The sequence below is a fragment of the Tachysurus vachellii genome, chromosome 6 (genome assembly GCF_030014155.1).
Source record: "Tachysurus vachellii isolate PV-2020 chromosome 6, HZAU_Pvac_v1, whole genome shotgun sequence".
In the NCBI taxonomy this organism is placed as follows: Eukaryota; Metazoa; Chordata; class Actinopteri; order Siluriformes; family Bagridae; genus Tachysurus; species Tachysurus vachellii.
The window spans coordinates 14,704,244-14,718,584 of NC_083465.1; the positions used below are offsets into that span (position 1 = coordinate 14,704,244).

Here is a 14,341-nt window from a genome sequence, read left to right on the forward strand (position 1 = left end):
GAACACAAGTCTCAATACCAGCAGGCACAAAGGCCTCTCTCTATATTTTTTTTGTTGTTCCATTAGAATTAAAAGCTGAATGAAATATATACAAATTTAGCTGCATCAGAAAAATTGCATTTATACTCAAAAAGTGAACGTTTAGGACAGAAAATTCAGAAATCACTCCATGTTAAGCAGGCAGTAGTCACTGCACTGCTATTTTATTGAAAGCTAAGAACAGGGTAGAGCATAGAGAAATGGCAACAGGGCTGACCCCATAACTTATCGACATTAAGGTTTAATCAAGCAACACAGGGGTCAATAAAACAGACTTCAGTCAAAAACCAACTATGATGTTTCACAGAGGCCATAACACCCTTCTGCCTACAAGCACGCTGATTACAGTAAATCCTTATTACAGCAACCACAATTACATCTCTTAAATGGCCTTCGGTTTTAATCAGTGCAAGAGCAGTTGAAAAATTAGAACAATATTCCAATTACTTAACACTGTTATTGCTTTCCATGCAGCTTACAGATAATGCGGTGATGTTATAATGATCAGAAGGAAATTGTGATTCTTACAACTAAATTTATTCCCAGCTCTTAAAAGCTTGGCAACTCAAAACCCATAATGGTAGTTTATGGGGTCCTAAGATACTTTCAGAATCTATTTCCATCTAAAACAGTGATTTGAGAACCAATTAAGTAAGCAGAACCAATTCTTATTAAAAGTAAAAGATTTTTCTTTCTCCAAACCCTATTTACCTTTCCTATGTTATTTTGTCTAAATGCTTTCACTTGTTAAAATTTTGATGTGTTGAATTTTCAAAAATATATTCTCACAGATCTATATTCTATATCACTGAATTTCAAAGATATTCCTCTCGTTAACAACTTTATTTTTCATTGATCTTTGTAGAGGCTTCTGATGCCCTCTGGTGGGACCAAGAGTAAATTACATTTGGTCTGTCTAAGATGGTAGTAGTGCATTGCAACTGTGGGTATAAATATTCATTCTGATGTTCAACCAGTCTGTCCCTGTGCATTATGGAGCACCGGTTGGTAGTGTAGCTTTTGCGGAAGAAAAAAAAAACAGAAGGAGGGGAGTCCATGGGGGTCTTCTGAGTAAGGACAGGCCAGGCGTGTGTGCGTATGAGCGGCTACTTCCCTCAGTCTCTCTGCAGCATGCATGCCTCATTGGTGGTGCAGCAAACAGGAGAGACTGAGAGAGAAAGAAAGTCAAGGCCAGGGGAGTTGCTGATCAAGGGCAGGGTTAGACAATAAACTTGTAAGCATCTACTTCTCTCCGTCCCTCTGCATCCGCAGACGCTCCAGTTGATGCTTGGTGATGATGTACTTGAAGAATTCGTAAACAGACCAGCTGATGGCTGTAGAGGGCATCTGGTAGATGACTCGAGCCTGAACACCTTTAAAATATGCAGGCAGGCCACCCAGCCTGTACACTGTCCTAAAGGCATGGGCCAAGCCTGAGATGTGTGCTCGGCCGGGGCTCACTGAGTGCAATGTCAGCGTCTCCTGTGTGTTTAAAAGAGTCTTACACACATCCAGCGGCGTGGTGGCGGCAGCAGCCACCGCCCCGGCGAGAGCTCCCGAAATCATATGAGATGAGGGGTTGTACAGTCTGTGGGGGTTGAGCATCTCCTGGAGGTACTCATAGGTGATGAAGTGTAGCGCCTGGAAGGGCACATTCATGGTGAGCTGTGTGGTATAGCTGCGGTAAAACGCCCCGGCGCCTTCGTGCCGCCAAATACAGCGCAGGCACTCTAGCACACCCCGATATGGCGAGTTATACATCTGCATCCTTTGCTTCACAACTGCAAGGCAGACAAATCCACAGGAACCGGCAGAGAGAATGAGAAAAAAGAAGAGAGAGAGAGAGAGAGATCATTAACCAGCTAATAAACACCCAGACAAAATATAAAGGTCATGACTGAAATACAGTATCGCCATCAAAAGAGGAGCTCGTAGACTCATTATACACTGTGCCCTCTTCCATCCGGACTTGAGCGGATCAAATAAAGTCGACTTTTCAGCACTGCCGAGGCCATTTACTGAGAACGGAAGAGCTAAAGCTGCATGTGTTCAAGGCAGCAGAGCAGGTGTGTAGTGCCACCTGGATGTGTAAGCCTGAACTGGAGTAATGCCAGCACATATGCACTGCTGCCAAACTCAGGCCATAAATGATAGCATTCCAATGCAGTGCAGCTGTTAATTACGGTGAAGGCTATGCTGTCCCATAGGACATCCCTTTACGAGTCTTTAATGAGTACAGACCTTTTCCTGGTTTACTCGTGTTGCCGGTCAATTACAAAACTCTCTAATGCCACCTACTGGTTGGAAATGCAAGGTGCAATGGAACTACTCTACTGATCTTATAGACCAGACAAGTTATCTCCAAACTTACCTGCAAAGAACCAGCAGGTTTTATACTCTAACCAAGCACTTACACATCGACTAGTGTCTCTGAGACATTGTGATGATAAAAACCAACTTATTTACTACATTAATCTGCTACACTGCTCTGCCAGAACATTAAAACCACTTGCCTAATATTAAGCAGGTTCCCCTTATGCCACTAAAACAGTGGTGTCCTCTGAAGGTGTGTGGTGATATCTGGCACCAAGATTTTAGATGCAAAGTTGTGTTTCTCCAGCACATGCTGCAGATGCTTGATCAGATTTCTGAGTCAACACCTTTATGTTCCTCAAACCATTCCTGAACAAATTGTGCAGTGTGGCAGGGCAACATTATCCTGCTAACTGAGACATGTTCTGTCACCTGTGAGTGGCTTTAATATTATGGCTAATCAGCTTAGATGTCTTAATACGTCATGTCATAAAACCCTTGAATTAAGTAACTTGGATAGTGTGATATTTTATACAAAGTTTTTTTTTTATTATTTTAATTTAAAACTGAAAAGAAACAGCTAACTATTTGATCAAATTAGAATTTTCTTTTCAATTTCAAATATTTTTATAAATGAAAAGTATATTTCTGAACATATACACTAAAAATATTTTTGTAGACATCACATATCAAACCAGTGGCACACTTTTTTTTTGGACGTTTCTGAGCAAACCTACATAGTGATTACCAAAGAAATAGCTTCAAGAATTGAGATGATATTTTTGTCCGATCACCCACGTTTAGCTTGATGTTCGAACATCTATTTGCTATGGCTCCTCTTTGTCTAGTATAAAAACCTACAGCTATAAGATTAGAGAAACCTGGAGTAGATGAAACAGACTGGGATTTTAGGAGTTTGAGAACTAGCATCAACAGTAAGTACCTTCAGCCGGGTTCATGGCGGCGTCGTGAAGCAGTGTGGCCACGCATCCTGCAGCTCCTGCCAAAATAAACCCTTAACAGTGAGCATCAAGGAGACAGGTAGGAGACAGAGCGGAGAGGACTCGCAGATACATTTTGCAATCTGATCCCTGCAGGCCACTATTAAAGGCAGCCACAAAGAACCTCAGCTGATTTAAAAGAGATTAAAGATTTGCTGAGTGTGCTACTAGGAATGTGACTTTCACAGAAGAGAATGGACCTTCTGTTCTCTTTTACAACAACTCACAGTCTTTTACCAGATCATAACACAGACTTCCTTTAACTCAGCAACTCAATTTATCATAGTAACTGATGCTAAAATATTATACAGCAATATCTGCTCTAAAGTAAATAATAATAATAATAATAATAATAGGAATAAACGATGAACTGTAATAATAAGTGCATTTAACACAAATCTACTTCACAAAAGGGTGGAACGTGGTACTAAATAACAGGTTTATCCACACAAAGCATAGTCACTCCTTTTAAAACGATCAAAATTCTTCCCCTTTGATGCTGCAGGGAATTTTAATCTGATGAGCATTCCAGAGGCTACTCACCCACGCTGCCCCTCACCTAGGCATAAAGAGAAAGAGAAAAAGAGAAAAGGCAAAGCAACAGCAAGCATCAGTTCTGCGGTGTTAACCAATGTTGCTCTACAAGAGCTTCCTGGGGTTCTCACTGTGGTATACAATGAAGAATTAATTCAGACCACTCAGAGTGAAAAAGGCAATTCAAGGAAAAAATAAACAGTAAAAGAGTGTGAGTGAAGGTTGAAGGGCATATAACTGATAATGTAGAGAGGTCATTTTAATAAGCACTTCATCATTTAAACGGTGTTTGTCCACAGACAGCATCTTGTTAATGTGACATCTTGTTAAAAACCTTGTTATTATGAGGAAAGCAGGACAGGACATCTGATTATTACTAGAAAAAAACTGCATTATTAAGAGGAAAGCATTTGTTTAGCATGTGAGGTGTACCGTTCGCCAAATGACTGTTGGCTCCTGGGTAGATGACATCACCAAGTGTCTTTTTTAGCTTTTCGTAGCAGGCAAAGTAGAGTGCGTGGGCGGGCCCTGCTCCCACTGCTGTGACATTCAAGCCTCTGATTGGCCGCCAGATGCCTTCAGTCCTCATGATGCGCCACAGAGCATCCATTACATTACGATAGCGAGCAGCTGGATCGGGTTGCAAGCTCTGCATGCGGGTCTGAAGCACAAGAAAACAAACAGTAATACTGCAAATTAGGTCGATTCAATTTGATGAGAACAAAAAGAGCATCTGACACCAGAGAATTAGTCAAAGCAACTGCTTTGACTAATAGACCTGAATCCATGAAATTAGCTTAATTCTGTAACGCTTCATTAACATGACTGGTTTTCATGGCAGTTGGGTAAAGAGCAACCAGGAAACGATCCCATTCTTTAAATAAATTATTTAAAAAGAAACACTGGCTTAAGGGTTAGGCGTATTACAGAAGTCCCACTTTTCCATACAAAGAGCCAACTGCCTGATAAACATGTTAAGAGAAAAGAAATTCAGGCATAAGAGATTCACACAGCCATTTATCCTCTCCAAGCCAAAAGGAGAAAACCAGGCTTTGTGACTGCTTTATGTCTTTATGTTTATATCTGCATTAATGTATTCGTGAACATATGACTGAGTCATGTGTGGTTAATAGTATAGATATCTGCCTGAAAGCTTGTCAATGCACAGGACAGTAGATACACTGGTAGGCCCATAGTGCACCTATGTACAATACACTATATATTTATGGCATATAGCTAAAACAGGCTACAAATAATTTATGCAATTTTTGGCAGATGTTAATAGTAGTGATGCACCTATTTTTTAAACGTCAACTTGACTAATCGTTTTTGATAAATGCTACTAATGGGGTGTCATAAAATGGCCGCTAAGCCTGTAACGGCGTTTGACCTTTTGCCCGTATGTCAATCATGGAAAGAAAACAAATACAAGCAAACATGCATGAAACAAATCAAACAAAGCATTCAAGACGAAACACAATGTGCCATTATAGCGTGGTCCAAAGGTTTGTACATGTCTGGCACACCCCTCACTCCACTAAGCTTTTTATAAACACATTAAGGGAACACACATGGCAGCGAAAAACCCAAGCTTTGCCTTTCATTGTATATGTTCACCCCATTAAAGGCAGTGTGCAGCTGGGTGCTCAGAGGAATTATCTAACAGCTTCCTTAGTATCTATTCCTTTGAGCATTTTGTCTCTTGTACATTCAACAAGAGTGCAAGCTTCAGAAAGAACCACCTGCAGCCCAACAATCACTGAGGAAAAGAAGGGGATTGGGGCTTATCTACTTAAAATGAATTAAGGGCTCATTTTTTTTCTGTTGTTTTGCGTTTTATCTAATACGGATGATACATTTTTCACTGATACAAATATTCACTGTATGATAAGCTAGTTTAAAAATCCTTATGTGTGCAGGTGTACATACAAACATCCATAAGATTAAAAACATGGACTCCTCAAGACCTATAAAAATATAAAGACCTGACAATCTAATGAGGAAAAAAACGCAATTTAAAGGAAAAAATAAACAGCAAAAGAGTGTGAGTGAAGGTTAAAGGGCATACAACCGATAATGTAGAGAAGTATTTTTAATAAACACTTCATCATTTAAACAGTGTTTATCCACAGACAGCATCTTGTTAATGTGACATCTCGTTAAAAAACAAAAAAAAATGTATTATTATAAGGAAAATAGGACAGGACATCTCATTATTACTAGAAAACATTACATTATTAAGAGGAAATTTGTCTAGCGCGGTCACTAGCGGTCATTTTGATAATAGCCGAGTTGATCCATGAATATGAATATATGACCTATGAAAGACCTATGAAAATATACCACCCCTTGAAAGATGCCATTGTAACAAAATAAATAGACATATACTGCACACACACACACACACACACAACAAATATATAGTACTTTCTGCAGTACAAGATTTTTAGGCATATGTTTGCTGATATCTGTACTAATAATAATAATAATACATTCACTTAGCATGAATGATCCCAGGTATAAATCTTTGACATATTCCACAAATATTAACATATATTTATTTCTAACACACATTTATACTATGTCTGATCATGCCAGTTGTATTTGATCATTATTAGGACACACAACAATAAAATAGGCTAACGTAATTGTAATGCGAATCTAACAACAGTATCTGTGCTAAGAATTATGCAACAGCCCTGCAAAAGTGTTGCTTTGCTCATCTATTTTATAGAATTTTCCATATGAACTCAATGAATGTGACATCCAGCAGTCTTGTGGCAGCACTTGGTCCTATAGACAGCTGTTCTTCTGTCAGTTTGGCTCTCATGCAGTAGAGGCCCTTAGGAATGTAGAACCTGTAAAGACACAGCCTTGCTCTCTATGGCCTGAGGTCTGGGCATGATCTAACAGCACATTGTACTCTGTCTGCAGATAGAGTTGTACGTGAGACAAAAGAGGAAATCCGCAGTCAAACAGGAAGAAGGTAGATTTATAAGCATTTTCATGATTGAAATGAGAAATGCAAATTACCTTCATACCTACATACAGTTGGCATATCATTGTCAAAATGAGTCACCATAAAAGACACCGCACATCATATACTATGTGAACACCAAGCACAGCGTTACTAACAGCATGTGGAAGGAAAATCAGTGTGACAGTGTTTGCCTGGAAAACCCTGAGCCTGAATGATAAACTCTGACTGGATTGCGAAAAAAAAACACCCTCGCCTGCATTTGCGTAATCGTCTCTGTGACTGCGGCATCTCAAGATATACTGAGTAAAGCTTCCTAAGTGTGCTCAACAATGTCTGCCGAGGGTCCAAAGGGGACCATGTGGGTCCCTTGTTTTAAAACAAGAAAAAACTTGAGCAGTGGTGAAAAGTTACAAATCCCAGTATTCTAATAAGCACCGAAATACATTTTGTCCCATAAAAAATGCACTCAATTTATGAATCCATTTAAAGTCAATGCAATAAACATTACATAAGTAAAATCATTTTTTCTACTTTTGTGGTAATAATACGCTTCATCAACTACTCAAATACTCATCATCTACTACCAGAGTTGCCACTGGACATTTCTGCTACTAACTGCCATAGTAAGAAAGTTTATCAGTGAGTGGCTCAACTAGCATTAAGCGTAATATCAAAAAAGATGGAAGAGAAGCAGTGTGTGCTCTTTGCCATGGATCACATGAGCGCTACTGTCCTCACTCCCACTGGTAAATAGTTTCCAAGTCTCGTGCCATATTGGCATGAAATTCAACTTTTGTCATTTTTTTTTCCACATCTAGTCCTCAATGGCTGTGGCCAGCGCTCACTGAATTGGTTCTGGATGCTACTAATCAGTGTATATGTTTAGCAGTCCTCAGGAAATCTGTTGTTGCTATTAACCACATCCTGTTTTCAGGGGATAAGTCCAGTTGCACAACACATCCCTTTATCCCTTTATCCCAAGATAATGTCTCCCATTATCTTGGGGGAAAAAAAAGACATTTCAACACATATGGCAAACAATTGTTACTCTGCTGCACAAATCTAGTTTTATATATATATATATATATATATATATATATATATATATATACACACATATATATATATATATATATATATATATATATATATATATATATATATATATATATATATATATATATATATATATATATATATATATATATATATATAAATATATATATATACACATTTGGGAAAAATTAAGATCATACTTGTTCAAATTTGCCAAGAAAGTTTAGTGATTCTTGTGGCAGTCAAGTTTCAAAACAGCCACATGCCACTTTCATAACAAACTTGTTGCTAGAAGAGTTACAACAAAGAAGGCCTTCCGGTCTGCACTTCAGTGCACACAGTTCCTGAACTTGAACTAACATACCACCAACAGTATTGTGTCTCTCCATCAGAGTAGATAATAAAGGCTCTGTATAATATATTGAAAAAGCACCGATTCTTTGTGGATTTGGGGTTTTGTGGCTGGTGGTTCTGTGAACTTGCTCTGAGAAAAAGCTACACTTGAGCTCGTCTGTGCAGACCCTTAAGTAAAAATTCAGGACATCTTTATAGGTATCAGTGTAAAAGTAAGACAAATCTCATCACCTGTTATTTCATACCGGTATTAATAAAAGCTTAGACGGAGAAGATATTCCCTTAGTTGAACATCATGTTGGAAAAAATTAAACAAATAAAAGGAGACAAATGGGGGCAATAAATAATAACAAAAAAAATCCCACCAAGCTTAATATGCCTATATCCAGTATAGCAACATAACATAAAATAAATCATTAAATACAGGAGGTATAACGATAAAGTGTATTTTATCCAGAATGGAAAATGTATTAAAAAGCAAATGTAAAAAGATTTTAAACATGACAATTATAATGAAGTGTATAAAAAACAAACAAAAAAGGGGTTAAAGAAAAGATCTTAATAAACACTTGTCTGGTGGAGGATATGTGATGACGTGGCTGTTCTTTTTAAAAGCCCTGGAAATGTTAGAAGGATACAAGGGGTCACGGACTGCATGAAGTAAAAGGTGATTTTAGATGAAGATCTGGTTGCCTCTACTAAGAAGTAGCAAGTGGGTCATGGTTCAATGACCACAGAATCATGCTATTGACCCTGCCATTCCAGTCCCGAGAACTAAACCTGGCTGAACCCCACCCACAAGACAAAACTCTGGAGAGTCTGTGGCTTAGAGAGAAAAATTATGGGGATGTGGTCACACATATGGAACCTGTCTGATATGCACGTTATCATTACTGCAGGTAAAAAGTTACGAGGTACAAGCCAGCTGCAATTGCTAGCATTCAAGTGTATAGTTTTGGTGTAATTGGTTGTTAAAGTCAGAAATGGCATTAAGCAGACACCCTTATCCAGAGAGACTTACTTTTTTAACTTTATACAACTGAGCAATTGAGGGTTAAGGGCCTTGCTCAGGGGCCCAGCAGTGGCAGCTTGGTGGACCTGGAATTCGATGTTTCTATGATGATGAATTATCAAACGTGTCGCTTTTTCTATGGGCTGGCTAAACAAAACTACAAGAGAGGTGATGCAGGTTTCTCCACACACAAGCATCATATTGTGTGTGAAAGCAGCAGATATCTCTACTGAAATGAAGCATTAAGTGAAGCTGCAATTGGACACTGCCTTTTGTAAACTCTAATATTAGGCATCAAGTGGAAGGATTTTATTCTAATAATGACTGGTCTCACACACAAACAACAATACTGTGCATCAGGAAATTAATACACAACCTTAAATAATACTGATTTATGGATTATAAGAAAGGGAAAAAGCACTCCCTTCAAAACATCAAGATATCTTTCAATTTTTACTAAAATAGTGAAAAATCCCTAGAGAGTTTGTGCTCTCCGTTCACAAACCCACGAGGACTTCTCTAAAAGCTACACTACTTCTAAAGAGGAGCTCCACATCTGATAATGACAAGAAATGAAAAAGTGCATTGTCTTCTAAGACCTCTTCAAGTCATTCTGCCAAGTCCAGATGCACTGCTCCTCATGCACACTATTTTTTTTTTTTATCCCTTAGGACAAATTGTCATTAATAAAATCGTCTACAACAAACAGAAAAGTCTTTATATGCTCTGCCCCACTGACTGGGACAAGGAATATTATGTCTTATTTAAATAATTGTATATAATATTTGTTATTAACCAAAGTGCTGGCTCATTGCTGTGTTGGAATTTATCTCTTTTTTTTTAACTTTAAAATTATATGTCTAGAACGTTTCCATTGCTTCGTGAAGTGCATTGGAATTTAAACATAATACACTAAATGAAACAATAAGCAGTTGCGATTTAGGGTTAATTTCGTCTATTTCTGGAGGCACATTTTACTTGTTCTGGTCACTTAACCTAGTGGTTTGTATATGATTATAGAACAATGAGTCTTACATTTTATCCATTTAGAGTTACCTTTAGTGTTGTGAAACAAGCAAGTTCCCATTATCATGTAGATTACAGCAGCTATAAACTGTGTACAGTAAAAGACAGCAGACTGACAAGTTACCAAGAAACACAAAAAACCCTTCACCCTGAACACTTTCGTTTAGTGAAAAACTTAAAGCAGTTACAACACTTCATCTATCAATATTAATCATCAACTTATAAAAAATCTTCACAAAGTTCCTGTTAGAACAAGAACGTTCATATAAACCATCGATTTGCCGTGCAGATGTCACTACTGTTTGAGTTGCTGTGTCCTCAGATATAGATACCTGATGAGTATTTTATTTATATCACCAAACTCCAATAAAAAATAAAATACATGAAGTGTACAGAAGTGTAGCACAGCAACTAATGCCAGAATAAATATCGGGTGTCAGTATAATATCGAAAATGGGGCACATGGTATCTGCAAGTCGTGACCTACTTGTGCTTATGCTTGTGTGACCTTGTGTGTGAGAGCAAACACTGTGGAAGAACTAAGCATAGTTTTACAACAAAACAACTACAACTCAAACAAAAAATTAAAACGGAATAACTATAATGTCAGCAACAGACACTTTATATACATATAACACGATATAGCTCAAACTATATATATTCCACCGAGAATATTAGCCAGCTAGCACCGAGAGGGAAGGGGGCGTGGCTTATTGCAGAAGTTAGTAACCAAGTTAGCAACCAAGTTAGCTAATGATGGCTACCAGTGTTGAAGGTTAGTTTGTGTAAGAGTTGCAACACCTAGCAGACATAACCAGAAATTAATTAAAGCTTAAAAAATTAAGCATTGTTTGTATGAACGTCTGGCCAACTTAAACTTTATAACCTTTTTCCTGCCGAAGTTAAAGATATCCAGTAATAAAAATCGGCATGTTTAAAATAAATAACGGACTATTAAGGGCACGACTAGCAGTCACTTACTTATCTGACAGAAATATCGAATGTTAGATACCTGCTAGCTACCTCGAAAAATGTGATTTCTGATCGACTGATGGAAGCTAATCGCTAACTCACCTTCACACAGTCGATAGGGAACATGAGGCAGTGCTCCATGATCCCCGCCACGGCCCCTGCGAACATGTAGGTGCTGGTTGAAGCTCCTTGAGGCAAACCTTCGTAGTCCGGTTCCGATATCTCGGTCACCTCCTGAGACCCATGCAGCTGCACTGTGTTTATTTCCGACTCGCCTCCTATTCGCGGTGACAGAGTGCCCATTATGCCCTCGGACAGAGCCCAGATCCTGCCACCCAGCCAGCGCACTTCTGCCCCAGCGGAAGCTCCTGCAACCGCGCCATCTCCACCGGATGGCTCCGCGCTCATCCGCCTCCTGCGAACCAAACCATCAGCTTCCATTTGCAACCAGACACACAGTCCTCTGGTTAACAAAGTGTTTGCTGGGATTATTCTAAAAACATCAGATGGCTTTATTCGCTCTGTCCAGATGTTTACACTCCAGACAGGTCCATAGATAGGCTGGAAAGGGCAAACTGTGACCCACGCTTGGGGAAGTGCGTAGCGCGGGATGACAGGACGTGCAGGCCGCGGGCGGAAGTGCCACTGCCCAGCTACGATTCTGCTCTATGATTGGATTAAAACGCTGTCAATCAAAATATGCCAAAGACTGCCGTGTTACAGACAAACCAAACATACATATAACAATTTTGTTATTGAAGATAAGTATCACATCCAGGAGGGCTTTTTTTTGGATGTACACATTAACTAAAGAAATTGTAAAGTAGCCTATGCTGTTAATTAAAAAAAACACTAACAAGACCAAAAAATACATTTGAATATTTTACATGTTAAATATAATATCAATATCTCAGTAATTAGATATTGATTTTTTAAAGTAATTAATTAAAAAGGGGGGCACGGTGGCTTAGTGGTTAGCACGTTCGCCTCACACCTCCAGGGTCGGGGTTCGATTCCCGCCTCCACCTTGTGTGTGTGGAGTTTGCATGTTCTCCCCGTGCCTTGGGGGTTTCCTCCGGGTACTCCGGTTTCCTCCCCCGGTCCAAAGACATGCATGGTAGGTTGATTGGCATCTCTGGAAAATTGTCCCTAGTGTGTGAGTGTGTGTGTGTGCCCTGCGATGGGTTGGCACTCCGTCCAGGGTGTATCCTGCCTTGATGCCCGATGACGCCTGAGATAGGCACAGGCTCCCCGTGACCCGAGGTAGTTCGGATAAGCGGTAGAAGATGAATGAATGAATGAATTAATTAAAAAAATCTATATCTAATATTAATTAATTCACAGCATACAAACAAAGAGTTTTGCGTAAACAATGCAGAATCTGGCTATATAAGGATCACTGACTCATTGACTATAAACAAAGTAACAAGAACAAGGAATTATTTGAAATAGCAAAACGTTTCTGTCTTTTCTTTTATTCATACAGGAGTGAAAACAGCCTAATTTTCTAATTGTGACCTCAAACAAAGCAAAAAAGAAGCAGTGGTATTGAATAGTTGGGAAATAGAATCAGAATCAGAATCAGGTTTATTGGCCAAGTGTGTTGACACACACAAGGAATTTGGTTCCACCTGTTTGTGACTCTCAAAAGTACAGACATAAATAACACTATACTATACAAGACAAGATAATACAGACTATACAAGACAATGCAGATGTGACACAATAGACTGATAATATATTACTGATCAGTTATGTACATAAAGTGTGAAGTGAAATGGTTGTGCAAATAACAATATTGTGCAATATTATGCTTTTGTACAATATGCAGCAGCAGTAGTGTGTGTAACGTACTGTATACGGATGATGTGATGACTGACAGTTGTGATAATGCAGTACTTATATGAAGCAGGGAATATAATTATGATGAGTTGTTGATCAGGGTGATTGCATGGGGACAGAAACTGTTCCTGTGACTGTCAGTATTGGTAAACAAAGTTCTGTAGCGCCTGCCAGAAGGGAGGAGCTGAAAGAGGTTGTGTCCAGGGTGGGAACCATCAGTAGTGATTTTTCCTGCCTGGTTTCTGGTTCTTGTATCGTCCTTGGGGATGGGCAGGATAGCACCAATTATTTTTTCTGCTGTTTTTACTGTGTGTTGCAGTCTGTTCCTGTCCTGTTTTGTTGCTGCACCAAACCAGATGGTGATGGATGTGCACAGGACAGATTCAATGATTGCAGTGTAGAACAGCATCAAAAGCTCCTGTGGAAGACCATACTTCCTTAATTGATGTAGAAAGTACATCTGCTGGGCCTTTTTAATGATGGAGTTTATGTTTCACTCCCGTTTCAGGTCTTGGGAAATGGTAGTGCTCAGAAACTTGAAGGACTCCACAGATGACACCGGGCTGTTGGATATAGTGAGGGGAGGAGTGTTGGGTTTTTTTTTCTTAAAATTCACTATCATATCCACAGTTTTAAGGGTGTTTAGGGCTAGGCTGTTCTGACTGCACCATAGCACCAGCCGCTTCACCTCCTGCCAGTATGCAGACTCGTCACCATCTTGGATGAGACATAGTATCATCTGCAAATTTCAGGAGTTTAACAGTTTGGTCACTTGAAGTGCAGTCATTAGTATAGAGGGAGAATAGCAGTGGGGAGAGGACACATCCCTGAGGAGTGCCAGTGCTGAGTGTCCGAATACTGGAGGTAACACCTCCCAGTCTCACCTGTTGTTTCCTGCCTGTCAGAAAGCTGGTGATCCACTGACAGATGGAAGGGGGTATGGTGAGCCTTAGGAGTTTGGAATGGAGAACCTATTGTATTAAAAGCCGAACTGAAGTCGACAAAGAGAATCCGGGCGTATGTCCCTGGGCAGTCCAGGTGTTGCAGAGTGTAATGGGGATCCAGCATCCATTCTGTTACAGTCTTTAAGTGGGCCAAAACCAGTTGTTCAAATGCTCTACAGGTAGGCTGTGAGTTAGAAGAGAAGGAGAGATTCTGGAATGAGTTAGATGAGGTGATGAAGAGTATTCCCAGAAGGTAGAGAGTAGTGAT

At 39.4% G+C, this 14,341-nt stretch overlaps 1 protein-coding gene across 1 annotated transcript; it reads right to left on the bottom strand.

Annotated features, from left to right (window-relative positions):
* Window positions 1-166: 166 nt before the first annotated feature.
* slc25a28 (solute carrier family 25 member 28) lies at window positions 167-13,868 on the bottom strand. The gene is made up of 5 exons (XM_060871502.1): window positions 13,746-13,868; window positions 11,390-11,953; window positions 4,320-4,548; window positions 3,296-3,352; window positions 167-1,820 (listed from the first exon to the last, which is right to left on the bottom strand). Exons 1-5 carry the CDS (start codon window positions 13,866-13,868, stop codon window positions 1,282-1,284), a joined length of 1,512 nt encoding a protein of 503 aa, XP_060727485.1. The 3' UTR covers window positions 167-1,281.
* Between the last annotated feature and the right edge of the window lie 473 nt (window positions 13,869-14,341).

Coding starts and splice junctions, on each gene's coding strand:
- slc25a28 (XM_060871502.1), bottom strand. CDS start 13,868: ATGATACTATGTCTCATCCAAGATGGTGACGAGTCTGCATACTGGCAG. Junction 11,954..13,745: donor TTAAAACTGTGGATATGATA/GTGAATTTTAAG, acceptor ATCCAATCATAG/AGCAGAATCGTAGCTGGGCA. Junction 1,821..3,295: donor CGCCATGAACCCGGCTGAAG/GTACTTACTGTT, acceptor TCTGCCTTGCAG/TTGTGAAGCAAAGGATGCAG.